This window comes from Aphis gossypii, chromosome 1 (assembly GCF_020184175.1).
Source record: "Aphis gossypii isolate Hap1 chromosome 1, ASM2018417v2, whole genome shotgun sequence".
Classification (NCBI taxonomy): domain Eukaryota; kingdom Metazoa; phylum Arthropoda; class Insecta; order Hemiptera; family Aphididae; genus Aphis; species Aphis gossypii.
Genome location: NC_065530.1, coordinates 40,438,526 through 40,453,791, shown reverse-complemented (window position 1 = coordinate 40,453,791; position 15,266 = coordinate 40,438,526). Strand labels below are relative to the sequence as shown.

The 15,266-nt window shown below is 32.2% G+C and overlaps 1 protein-coding gene across 4 annotated transcripts in view; it reads left to right on the top strand.

The window, feature by feature from the left end:
* LOC114120559 (fasciclin-2) overlaps positions 1–15,266 on the top strand; it is a 152,226-nt gene that overhangs the window by 101,139 nt on the left and 35,821 nt on the right. For all 4 annotated transcript variants that reach the window (XM_050200068.1, XM_027982494.2, XM_050200062.1 and 1 more), the window contains exons 2-5: positions 12,577–12,745; positions 13,619–13,776; positions 13,862–14,127; positions 14,424–14,821. In XM_050200068.1, the coding sequence (XP_050056025.1) occupies positions 12,577–12,745; positions 13,619–13,776; positions 13,862–14,127; positions 14,424–14,821 (991 nt within the window). The remainder of the gene's footprint in view (positions 1–12,576; positions 12,746–13,618; positions 13,777–13,861; positions 14,128–14,423; positions 14,822–15,266) is intronic.

The window sequence follows — 15,266 nt, the reverse complement described above, 5'->3', positions numbered from 1 at the left end:
AATTGACATAGTTATAAAAAAAAAAATATATGAGGATGCCCTCAAATTAGCATATAATTAATTTCCTCTTTTGTCGAGACCCTTTTTTTTATATATAAATACGACATTATATCCGCGACGACCCGAACGTGTGCAGTGCAGTTCTCGCCGCGATTACACCGAGACATAGTTTAATTGTCGAACCCCTTGCACGTGATTCACATGGTAAACATCATCCCCGACTGTGACAACACAATCCCGCAGTAGGATGTGTATAGATATATCTTGTCCCTTATACTTTTGGACCCTCCTGTGTATCACTCTGCAGTGCCACGCTCGTATATTATATATAGTATATGTAGTACGTGATGTGCCAACGCCGATCAATCAGTGGCGTATACGACGCACGTATGGAGAAAAATAACCTAGCGAACCAAAAAAAGAGAAAGAATATATACGATATACAATATATTATTTTTATTCTCTCTGAAAGATGATAAATTCCCTACCCATATGGAGATCTCGTATGTCGCGCGCACACACTATATAATACATGTATATCTGATCGGTGAATCACGTCCGGCCTATTGTTGTTTCGTATAAATGCATATAGTATAGGTAGCAGGTTTAGGCACGGATGCTGGCTGCGGGTACCATTACTGCCGTTATTATTATATTACGGTGAGCTGAACGATGCGGTTTGGCGATGTTCGTAAAAATATTACGTTCTTGATCGAAAAACTATATATTAAAATATACGATGTATACGTATACTAACTCCTCAATATAGCATAAAATATATGCGTACCGAAGCGCGTTGAAATGCGCCCCTGGAAAACGCATAAAAAAGTTAAAATATACGCACTAATTGTAAGTCGACGGTTAACTCGTTTTGACAGATAGTTCCTCTTGGTATTATTACGACGAGCGTTTAAGAAACTCATCGTTAAAACGCAATTTCATAAAGGTCTAAATATAATATGTAAATGGTGGTTTCGGGAAGGTTTTTTTTTAAGTCAGCTCTATTGGACTTAATTGCATATTTTAGTACTATATATTTATACAGGGCGATTCATAAAACATTTTCACGTCCATTATTGTTCCTTTAATAACGCATTTATTTTATTTGAAATTTTTGAAATTTCTATGTACCTCTATTACCATATTTCAAAATAATTATATTTTATAATATTATATAATTTAAAGATACTTCTTAAGATCCATACAAACTTTTTTATTTAAAGTAAGAACTATTCTATTTAATAGTTAACTGTTAAGTCATCTTTATCGGATGATTTTTCTACTGGGTTAATGTACCTAACTAATTCGAAATTCAAACAAATAGTTTTTTATTTGCACAAAGTTAAATAAATAAAAAACTATGGATCATTTAGATTTATAATAATATATATTTAGGAGATATGATGGCTTTTATGATTTCAAAATAATTGTTATTACCTATTAATAATCTTTAATAATTTATTTAAAAATTGCTGGAGTTTAAAAATAATAATAATATTACCTGAATAGTATATAAAATGATGGTTCTCATTTGATAAAAATAAGTTTCTAATGTCACAAATATACTCCTTAAATAGAATGAACAAATACAAGACGTATTTGAAAATGTAATTTTAAGTTAATTACAAAAGTCAGAATTTAAATAATGTATTTATTTAAAGAAAAAGTAAGAAAACATTACTTGGTGGATCACCTTTTGTCAATGTCACACGTTTAATAGATATATATTTCGTTAACCGATATAATTTTTACTTTCTCTAGTCACGATTACGTTTGACTTGTATTATATTTTAATATAAATAGTAATTTATATTAATGATAAATAATATTATTGTAAAATTGTAAAGATAATAACATTAAAACGTAGAACTACAATTTAATAATAAATGTCTATGCCTATATATTTTCCGATTAAATTAATGCACAATTAAATGTCAAATTGTATATTTTTGTTTTTTTAAAAGTAGTAAATAAAAATATGCAAGAGAATAACATTGCTATAACTGACAATCACAATGACACACTGTTCTTAACGTCTGTCGTTGTAAGCGTAGCTATCAATATTTAGATATGATGTTAATGATTTTTATATGATGTATTTTGTAATTTAATATATTAGAATGTATACTATAGTATACTAAAATTTGTTGCAATAATATAATAAATAAAATAATATAATATCAACAATAAGGCTATCACGGTATAAGCAATTAATCATCAATAACGAAAGCAACAATATGATGTCGGGTTCTTATGAATAAATCTGTTCAACAATTTTAACAAATTACCTGTGATCGACATTGAAATAATCTGCTTGGCTGCTTTTTCTGAGGTAAATACTATAGTCTCTATCATAATTGTAATTTAATTGGGTTTTTCATCAGTATCATATAGTTTATTATAATACTATTAAGAAGTGCGGTTGTATACACTGTGTACAATTTTCTCGTTCGTCGATCACTCGATTTCGAGTGGTAAACTCGAAAAATTATTATATTTGATCATTGTGAGAACTGCGTGTAGGAATTATAATATTGTGCATAACAATTAATATCGCACGTAAAGCACGAGAGCAGAAAAAGATATTCACTCATTGCGCTGTGATTTATCACGTTCACACGAGACTTCGTAAGACCGGTGTATGGGGGGTGGGGGTGGGGGGTATTGGAATCCGAATTTATTACAATAACTGACGCGAGAAAATAGGAAATCGCGGTAGGCTGCTGCGTATGTATACATATACCTCGAAATGCGAATGCAATGAGGGTTGTACGCGTATGTATAAATGTACCTATAGGCTATAGGGTTTTCCGTTCTCGTATAATGTTCATTATATAATATACCGTGTAATAATATGTACTTATAATATATATATACACCCGGGCGTTTACCACACACGAGGGAATGTGCGGCACGAGATCAATTAGCATACGTCCCGCGGGGGTGGTTTCGCGCCACTCTGATCAATCGTTTACCAAATTCTTCTCCGTGGCGTTGTACTAATGTACCGCACCGCAGCCGTATCACAGACTGCGTGAATCCGAGTGACGGCGAGCGAAATTCATCTTTACCGAGCTCGGCTGCGATGGTATAAAATATTGTTATAGTTGTACGGGTTTAATCTTTGTATTTATTGTTATATTATAAAGTACGGATGATCTGTTTAATGTATCACACTCGTTATTTCAAAAATCACTATAGAGTTTTTTTAAATATATTTTTAATTTGTTACTTACTATAAAACAACATATTTTTAGAATATACTTTTATAGCTATCGTTTTCAAAGTTGCTTACAATTTTGAATGAAAGTATACAAAGCATACATTTTAAATTCCACATTCTTACGGAAAATATTATTTGGAGTATTTCGATCTACAAAAATCAAATTTAAAAAAGTGTATGTAGTTTATTATTCAAATAAAAATTAAAATTCCTAATGTACTTATACACAATTTGCAGAATTTGATGAATTAAAATGATAACGACGAAAAAATAAAAATATGTTTTGTATAGAAACATTTTGTTATTGAACAAATAAAAAATAGGTATTTAGAAAAAATTATTTTCAAAAACGTTTATAGATTTTAAAGCAATGGGTGTCTTAAGTTAAATTGATTATCCGGTACACATATATATTATATATCATTGAGTACTGTGAAATTCCGAACAGTGACGATAAGCAAATGGTTTAAATTATATATATTATTCTACATATCTCGATGACCATGACTTTAATTTGCGTTGTTTTAATCCGATGAAGATATGCGTTTTTACACGTGTAAACGTCATTTATAAGCATACTTATATTAGTGGCGTAGTTATGATTTTGTTCTGGGGGGGATATATAATTTATTGGTTAAACATAAAGTGGGGGCTCAATAAGTCAATGATTTAAACATTAAAAAAAAAGGTTCTGGGGGGATCTATCCCCATATCCCCCCCCCCCATAACTACGCCACTGACTTATATACATAATGGTGTAAAACATTACAATTTTATAAAGTAATATTTTACGATGCGCTACGCCAGGGCAAGGGTCTCCAAATTATAGCCCATTGATCACACTTAGCCAGGGGACATATTATATAGTTAAGAATTTTGATAACCTTTGTGGTTATATGTTATTTATCGTTATTATATTTTATTACCATGTTTAGAAAATAATGTCAGTACCTACACACAATTTATATATCAAAATGTAATTAATATGATGTCAACGAATCATTTTAATCTAAAATGAGTACCTACGATTTAACATACAGTTTTTAATCACTGCATATTATACTATTTTATAAAATATTCAATTTTTAAAAAGTTTTAGTTGTCTCATCTTATAAAATAATATAATACATTAATTTTAAATAACTGCTGTTACAATTTGCAGAAGTTAAAATTAAAAATTGAAAAAATATACATTGTCGATTCCCGTAAAATATTATTGTCAATACGATTTTTGAGACAGATTTTATTACAGAGGATATCTTCTGTAAATTACTTTGAAATATGTTAGATACTTAGACGGTATTAACGTAGTTGGATTTTAAAATTAAATTAATGTCTCTCAATCTCGTGCTAAAGTTGCCTATACAAAGTCCCTTAAAGTTAACCGAGGTGAATTGAGCACGAAATGTTTTATGCCAAATCTTACCAGGTTTTTTTTAACAATTTTTTATGGACGGTCCATAGTTTTGATTCGAGAACCAGAGTATACACGAGGACCAAATAAACCGAAAATATCGCATCTTTAGATGTAACCGGCTGAGGTGTATTACCCTGTATACTGTTTACATAATATTATTATAATGTCTCTGAGCTGGTCGTGTCTCGTTTGCATGATCAAAGTGACGGTTATTTATGCGAGACCGTATATATTATTATACTGCAGCAGTGTGTCAACGGCTGCAATGCGAAAGAGCGGTTCGGATAAATGACGGCAGCGATGATGGTGCTGTCGATTTTTCACCGAGTAACGAGATAAAAGTGCAATTTTCTTCATGATTAGCTATATACGGCCGGCATTTTCCAACGCCAACACTAGTGCTTCCGTTCCGACGCAACTTACAAAGACGGTACGAAATCGAGTGGCGTAAATCATCGTGCACGTATATTATAGTGGGATGATGTGGTGTGGTGCCGTTTTCCTTTACCTATATCACACTGCGGGGCGAGTATAGCCTTCGTGTCAGATAAACCGCCCATGTAATAATATCTAATAATATATTTTGAATAATCCACGAACGCACAATATCATATTATGTGCAATAATCAAATTGTTATGCAATACAATCAACAGTATAAATGGAAGTTGGCACTGACATCTATACTACTCAGTTAGAGCTCTGAATAAAATTAGAAAAATATAAGTGTAAAAATTATTTAAACAAAAATTTACAGACACCAAAAGTATTTTGAGCTTAATCTAATAAGTAATAACTGTATAGTTATGTACCATCGTCCATCATATTATGTGACCATCGGGTAAACCAAATAAAAAATTGTCATATATATTTAACGATTTAGTTAATCTTATCGCGTATTTTTTTTCTGAATAAAACAAATACAAATAATTAATTTCGTCCCCCTTCTTGTTTTGGGTTGCAAAAATGTCTACAAGTACACAATATATTCTATAAAAATTGTAAACTTTTTATGTAATACACCGACATGCCAATAATATACTTACATGTTATTATAATTTGTCAATTGAAAAAAATATGAAACAAGAATCACAAGATGATTCAAGCTTCTTATCTAGTACAGTATAATAGAATTCTATGATTATTAGTATAGTTTGTTGAATCATTAATGAGAACTGATGTCATTATCGTTATTATAACATTATTGCTCTCGAAATCGTTTTATTACAAAGGACGAGGACGATTTTCGTTTCATGCGTCATTCCATGTATTAATTATAATTGTCAATTATTATTATCATATAATTATTATATAACAATATTACACTATATTATATAGTATTGACATTTTTGATTAATATCGACCATCACTATAAGTGTGTGACACACATAGCATTATATTATAATATATCTGTTAGCTAATACATGTGCACGACCCGAAACGGATTGAATTAAAATCGCGCAATTACCGCTTTGTTATTCTTGTTCACGTGCTTTAGTGTTTATAATAATTATCGTTGATGTTGAATTCCTCCTCAACCTTATTACTATTCTCAAACGTATGTACCCACTACCCGCAACGACTACACGAAAACACCTGGTAGATAATAATTTTACGCGTTCTTGCGTGTGGGTTTTGTAGTCTAAGTCATATTATTTTGTACGATTTAAAGGTGTACCATGAGCCGATGACGATACATTATGATTGTGTTTCGAATACATGAATATAGGGAGTGATAAGATACGATTTTGTTTTTTAAAAGGATTCCTTATTCTAATCTACGAGTAGAAATGTTTGACTTAAAAAATAAAATATATAATAAACATTTGGGAGCAATATATTTTATAGTATTTTATAAAAAAAATGTATTGATATAATAAATTTACAATATTGCATTAAATTTTTCATATAAATTATTGTTTTTTTTGTATCTAAAATATCTTTTTTGCGAGATACATCAACGATATATTTAGTAGGTATTTTATTTTTGCTTAATTGACAAATATTTTGATATATATTAGTATCACCTACTAACTAATTATATTATTATTTGAAAACATTTTCAACAGTTTTTATTTCATTTTTTGTATATTTTCGGTAAATATTGAACAGTTTTTTTGTAGGGTATCTTATATCTATTATTAATTTTTAAAGTATCAAGTATCTATTTATATGCCTAAAATAAAAATATCTTGTGTCATATGTATCAAGATACATTTTTTTTTTTTTGGTCCCCGCTCACCCCTGTGTATATTGTTACTTGAATGGTACCTGTCCTATACATTTCTTTTTTATTAATTACAACGATCAGTATATATTATATGGTGACAAAACGCAGGGTGTACATATTAAATAACTTTAATTAATTTATCGCTGTATAGTGTTAGTTATCAAATTAATATACATCATAATTTCTTGATTGAACTGTAGGCGTGCTATAAAAATACATTTTTTTATTTATTTACATATTTTTTACATTCAAACTACAATAATTATATTAATTCCATACGTGAAACTGCTAAATAACATCGGTTGCGAGTCCCTCGGATGTACTTAGGGTTTATTGCTCGGTATATATGTATATAGTCTGTTGTCTATTATTATTTCGTTTTTGATGTCAGCGACCTAAGCCCTGAATTCAACAAACGAAACAACAACTTTTGATTAATTGAGTGGGATTTCAGAATTGCTCAACCTAACCATTTCGCATTTTGCCAAACGAAACATAAAAATGTATAATAACCGCGAGGTTATCACGTTTTATGCTAATGATGACGATAAATAAATATATTATTTCGTAACGCCTCTACTACGGTAGCCATGTGCAATGTACTTAGTATATCTAACCAAACCCGTTTGTTGTATTATTATAACTACCAGAAAGTGTTAGCTAAGTTTTATGTTTTTTCACAAAGGATTTCCGTTTGATAAATAATAATCAAAGTTATAATTATATCGTCAAGATACATTTTTTGAAATCAAAATCGTGTCTGAAATTAAATAATATAATATATCTTTACGTTTATTTAGCGAGCGAGCAGGATTGCAATGTGAATTATTTTAATTTGTTCGCCATGGTCCGCGAATACCTATTGAATAAACGTAAATTAGGTATATAATTGAAGACCGAGGTATCACGAAAAGCTCTATTATGTACCGAAATTCTCGTTTTTATTTATTTTCATTCTTTTTTTTCTGTCGGTCGGGGTCCTTATTATATATATAAAACGAACGTTACCGCTTTTTTCAGCACTCCGAGAACAGAGCAATGGACAACAAAACATTTTCGTCTAAATATATTGTTACCAAAGACTTATATAATATATGCTAGTCACGGGGACTTCTCTGTATATATATATATGCATGTCTGTGCCGAAAATACCCTCGTTACTACTACGCTGTACTTACACATATAATATAAATGAATATAATGCACTCCACCACCGTACCTCGGAAATCAATTAAAAACCTTTTGTCTCAAAGTTTTTCAATCGGTGGTGTACGGTTAAGTTCTCCTCCACATATATACGCGTGACCTGCACTGGGTCACACTAATCGGAAACCGTCCGTCTGCACAATGGAAGCCAGGCGCAAATTTCGGACTAATTGCCATCGCCCAAAATCACTATATATAATATATTATATACCCCATACAATATAGTATTATTTTGGTTTCTACGAATGAATGATCGTTATAACTATGATTAGGTTTATACTGTAGAGAAGAAAATGGGCAACTTGCTACATAGTGGCCGATTTTGAGTACTTGGTATTATGTGTTTTCATGGATTAAGACCACAAACACATCTTAATATTCGTGTCTAACTTATAACCTACGTATTAAATATACGATATCTTATAATACCGATTCATTTCTTATACGCCCGCAATGCAAGTGAGTCCCAATCAGTTTTTATTTAAATTGTTTATACAATATTTTACGTTAGAGTACCTACACTCTGTGTATTAATTCGGTTGTGTAATTGTATGTACTTGACTGTTTTAAACCTAAACATATACCGCAAAAATTTAAATTTATAATCCCTATTTATTTTTTCTTCCAATTGAAACTCAAAACTACAATATTTTATTCTAGCGTTTAGCCTAGACGGACGTTCAAGCTATTATGATACCTTTCAGATCAAACTTATTATATTAGGTATATACTAACCGTACAATATAATCTAAATCGGTTTGCCTATATTTCATTTTTATAATTTTATCGTAAAAATGTATCAATCATTTTCAAATTTATAAAAATAAACATAAATAATATGTATCTAATAAAATTATTTTATTATAATGTTAAGTGTGATTTGCCTATGTACTTTATCTCAATAGGTATCTGATAAGAGGAAAATTTGTATTTATTATAATATATTCCATTGTTTCTCTAATGATAACAGTTAACAGTGAATATTTTTTTATATATATTTTTGAGCTTATCGAATTCCCGATTTTAACCGACAAAATTCGTATTATTTGTCTCAATCGGTAGAGCGTATAATATTTTCTTCGCCCCTCGGCGACGACGCCGTCACTTGAATGTCCCCAAGAAGTGCTTTCAACCCTCGTTTCCTTATTGCGCTTTGAAAGTTTTTAATTAAACGGTACAATATTGCTAACAAACCATGTATACGCATATATATATATATATATACGAAACCAAATTACCAAAATGTAATTATGGAACCTTAACGTTATTATAATATGAATAGTGTTCACTAATTTTTCAACCATCGCGTAATTTCAAAGCCATCGACTTGATTATTATTATTATTATGATTTAATTTTTTTTCTCTAACGAGTTATAATAAAATTCGTGAATTATTAAATAAAATATTACTACGCGAAACTTCTTTGTATATATAGTATATGATGCTACGTATTGCGAACTTATTTTTTCGTCATTCGTCCAATATTATATTCACTATTCAGAACAATTTGTCGTCCTCTAATACTATTGCATTTTCAACCCCATACGCCGAGTGAATTAATGGTATATCTGTGGAAGAATGCAGCAGGGAACGTGAAAAAATGGCTAAAATCCAAATTATGTGAAATACGATAAAATCCTCTTTGTGTATAGTGTATGATGTGTGCGTGTGTATGTGTAGCTCGGGAAACGAATAATAATTTTTCGCGTAATTAAACCTTGTAGTTAAAACTGAATCGTATAATATCGTTTAATTTACGCACTCGTTTGCAGCACGAGTATTTAATGTCATGCGTTCTGCTTCTGCCAACCGCTTTATTATAATATACTTGATATTATCATACGATCTTTTGTCTCATTTTATAATACTTATACATAGGTGATTCGAAGATATATTATGGTTCTTTAAAAATTTACAAACGTATCGGATTGAATAAAATTATAATAATCTACTAAGAATTGAAACTGAAAAGTTCCACGCATAAACCCAAACGTAGACGATAATAATAATAAAAAAAAACAACATCCACAACAATAAAATAATGTGTCAACCGATGAATATATTATATTATACACTTACTCGAGTAGATCTCTTCAAAACTGTTTGAACAAAGTTTCACCGTGTATGCGAGTGTGTGTGTGTGTTGTATTTTTGTTTGACCGTAGGTATATATCGCCGGCGTCAATATTTTTATAGTCGCGACATTTATTACTGTGTATATAATATTATATACTTTGGGACGAGATAGTTCCGCAATAGTGCAGAATATTGGTATAGGTATTCTTCAACAGTAATAAAATTATATTATTACCGCACGTCCCCAAACGTAATAAGGCGAGACGTTCGTGAGGTTATAGGTGCGTTGTTGTTTTTACACACCGAGTAAACCGTTATTATTTCGATTCTCTAGCCCCGGGGTAGTGACTGCGCGACAGGAAAGTGGTGTGTATACATATGCTCATATATAGGAGACACTTAATTGTGTATTGCGCTATCCTACGTATATATCATCCCTCTGCTGTGTGTGTGTGTGTGTGTGTGTATGCGTGTATAGTACACCGCCACTGCGGCCGGGTGTCTAACACGGCAAATCCGGGTGCCAATAAAACATCTATAGCCGAGAAACCAAACGACCTCCGGGCAAATTAATTTAAATCCCCGTCCCCTCCCGAACACCCAACCCTGTAAGCCGCCGTAGTTATGGTCCAGTGGGAAATTGTGGTGGAGTTGCGTGTGCCACCCTTAAAAAGGGAATTGTTGTGTAAACAAGGTATAACTAATTCAAAGGGCGCGTGTTCCCCTAGTGCGACAACGGGTCGGCGGAGCCGATGTCTGGGCGGGTGACCGTATCGTAAACCGACCTGTACTCCGGGGGGCTTATTATTATTTCTAGCGAACTCGCGCAGGCGTAAGTTAGTGTCCGAATAGGTGCATGTATGTGCGTGTGTGTATGAATTAAGTGTTCTTTTGAAATTATCGCCTAGCCCAATCGATCCCAACACTATATAGCCTGCACAGCACTGTTGTGGGGCTATGTGCGCGAGTTCCAAATCCGCCCCACTCCCGAGAAATTATAGGATACAAGTTGAAAAACCATCTACAGAGGTTAGATTTTTTACCGCACACGCATTATAAATTCATTCATGGTATATAATATATTAATACTATATTATACATTTATTGCGACTGTGGCGTAATATAGAACGCAAACAATTGACATTTACACATCATAATATATGATATCGAAAATATAAATATTTCGAACCTCAGTCAAGGCCACCTTTTATACTTAATACCTATACGTATACATAAAGAATAAATCTAATCAAGTTAAAAATGCAACTCAGTATGAAATAAGCTCATTGCAATGTCGATTATTATTATTATCGCATAAATAGTGTATCCCGTTAAAAATTGAAACGACTAACGAGTCAAATACGCACGTAAATTTAATGGAGATTTAGATTATAATATTATTATACTTTTTACGGCTTCGGTGGATTTATTTTTTGCACAAAGAAACCATTTCGTGCTAATTTGTTAAACGATATTTTTTTCTTGTTCGTTATTGTTATATTATTATTCAATTCAGGGATCGGTTGTTGGGGCGAGGGTTGCCTGGATCAGAATTTTAATTCGTCTGTACGCATTTTAGCATCTGCCACGAAGTACATGTTATTATTATATAATGCAATATCGTAGAGAAACTTCGCGGTGAAATAACAACCAGATTTTATTTTTCTGGTTCAACGCTTTATTATATTTTATGGGTATCACAATAATAATACTTATACATAGTTATTATTGTTGTAGTTGAAACTTACATCGAATAATGTACCTATATTACTTTATTTTTTAATAATTCGTTCGGAGACTGTTTTAAATATTATACATTATATTGGGATGTATTTTTCGCTTAGACCATTTAATGCCATTTTTATTTTCATTCCATTCGTCGTTCATCAGATTCTTTGAGTTATATTACTCCGACATATGCGTCATATATATATATATATATACTATATATTATATAGTTACGTGTACACAATACACATGTATTAACAAAAAAAAAAAGTGTACAATAGATTTTGTGTTTATATACATGTTTATCGAATTTTTGAAAAACAAAATTTTAATATCAAAGTCATAACTGTGTAGCGAGAAGGCGCGTAGGAATCTATATAATAAAATATTATATTATAGGTACGTGTATATGTATGAGTGGATGTATTTTTGGAGCGTATATAGGTACATCAGTAGTGTATTGAATTGAAATCGAAATCTCGCAAGTACAGTGTTGTAGAAAAGAAAACGAAATCCATTAGTGACTCAGAAAAGGTCAACCAAGAAAACTGCAGTAAGAGAATCGATGATCCTCGGTACAGTACCCGCTTTTATCTCTTTGTGACGAAATGCGGAGTAATAATTAATGAGTTTCCGCTGCGATTGCGAATAACTATCTATATATTCTATATATGTAATCATGTGTTTTTTTTTTCAGACGTTATAGCCAAAGAACCTTCGCTGATCATCAGACCGACACAACCGAAACAAACAAAACCGATTGGTTCATCTTTGATATTGAATTGCCAGCCCGACGTCGACCAACCAGAATTTATCACGAATCTCAAATGGCTAGATCCGCAGAACAGGACGATCGATCAAACCTCGTAAGTATATTGACTACAATACGTGTATAGTATGTAATAATATGTTCGCAAATAACCTTTGACGAAATTCAGAAAGGGGGATTGGCACCATCAGTTTTGAATTCAACACCCTAATAATTTATGCTATTTTTGATTAATTACTTTTGATTTTATAAATAATTATTTTTTATATTGTACAAGACTATTATTAAATATTATATTATTGGATTGAGGGTGTGGTATATGATGGTGGGTTGGAGTTGATCATTTTGTAAAATAGAGGGCTTCAGCACCCCTTTGTTTTCATTGGAAATGCGGTCTGGCAGCAGATAACTATATAGCTGTTTACGAGTGACACTATAACGGTAGCCAAAACTGTTATTACTTAAGTATATTATAATTACAATAAAATTGCCACATTGTAGTAAATGATTTTATAGTTTTAGTTAAAATCAAAATGACAACCGCGTAGTATACTTACCTACAATTATATACATCATTGTATATAGTTTCTGATACCCGTTTGCAGCGTCTAAATTATCTCTCATAATGACACGTATCACCAAAAATACTGGTAAAACTAACTCCCCATGGATATATTCCATTCGAAAACAGAAGGGTGGAAGTTGCAGCTGATATATAATAATATAATACATTATAAACAGCACGTGTGCCGATACAATAACAAAATTGTATTACTATTTTGTCGCCCCCAAATCGCGAAATCAATACGGTCGTCTGCCGTCGCAATTAAAATATCATCAAACGCGTATATTAGATAATATAAATATATATATTATACCAGAGATTCGCGTATTTATTTATACGTATAGTGCATTATTGTAAAATACTGTTGTACATTATAATATTGACGTTCGATGTGTGTCGTTACAGGACCGCCGGAGCACACGTGACCACGACGTTTACTTCCAGCAACAATTTGGGGCTGGTGATAACTGGTCTCACCGAAGCGGACGTGGGCACATACACATGCACTGCCACGTACTCGAATTCTGAATATCTGGTTCGCAGCGTGATCGTGGACAGTTTCTGTAAGTCGTCAAAATTGATCGACTGAGTTCTCTTTCGTTTTGAATTTACTATCTTCTATAAATTGTTATTATATTATTTTTTAAGACGATATCACGTGGGTTGATGCTCCCACTGAACAATATCCAATCGCCGGAACAAGTTACAAAGTGCGCTGCAAAGTCAAGGCTAATCCCGCTCCACTGGTCGACTGGTACAAGGAAGACACCAGAATTCAAGATGGCAATGGTTTTGTCAAGGACATCGATGGTCTTCTAATCCAAAACGTTACAGCCGAAGACGACGGTTTGTACAAGTGTCGAGCCATCGTGTTAGACACGGGTAACATCCTGGACCGGGACATCAGAGTCGAGGTGAGTTTTGTAACATTACAACACTATACTCGTATTTTTCATTAAAATTTTAATCCTATCTATCATCCAACAATATCAGCCTTGAAATTTTGATTTTATAAAATAATTTAATATCTATATATGTGGGTCAGTCACAAAGTTCGATAAAAATAAAACGCAGCTGTATAAAATTTATCTCACACTTGTTATGAGACTTCATGAAGGCGTTTTGCGCGTGAATTGATGCATTATATTTTTCCAAAATCATGCACACCAAAATGACTGAAGTTAATGATGAATATGTATTTATATCACAGGTTCACATCCCACCAACATTTGCTCCTGACCAAGTTTCCCAGCTGGAAGTTGTTGAAGGCGAGATGGCCAGCGTGCGGTGCGCGGCCAACGGTAAACCAGAACCCAAGGTTACGTGGATACACATGCCGGATCAGCGGGATCTAAGCGAAGGTACTGAGAGATACTCCGTGAACAAGCTAACTGGTGTATTGAGCCTGAATCGTATCAGTCGCACTGACAACGGTCAGTTTAAGTGCGTGGCTAACAACGCGGCTGGACAAATCGAACGATTGGTGAACGTGGTCGTGCTAATTAAACCAGAAGTGTTGGACGTGACCAATGTGTCCGTGCCAATCAATACCGAGGCCAGAGTTAAGTGCTCTGCAAACGGCAACCCTCTACCGTCAATCATGTTCAGGTGAGTCGTCGTTTACTAGATATTTCTCGATTTGATTCACGATCCAGGACAAACGTGTCCGTTTAGTAGGTTTTTATAACAAAAGAACGTTTCGTTGACATTTTTGAGGTTTATGGATTTACTGGTTATAGATTTGCATTACACTTTTTTTTTTTTTTTACATAAAACAATCACAAATACATTTCTGAGCTGCAGCTTAGATATTATAGTAATGAAAAATAAATAAACCTTGTTTGTATAAGCATTTATTATGGATGTAAATTTTTTTTAATTTTAATTTATATAAAAAAAAAAATATACATTTTGAAAATTAAATACCACAAAATAAACTTAATGTATTGAAACACTATTATCATTTTCCAAAATTTTTCATGATTTTTATTTGCTCTAAGATCACATTAGAAAGAGGAAGAATGGCCGATATGGCGATATGTCATAATAATAT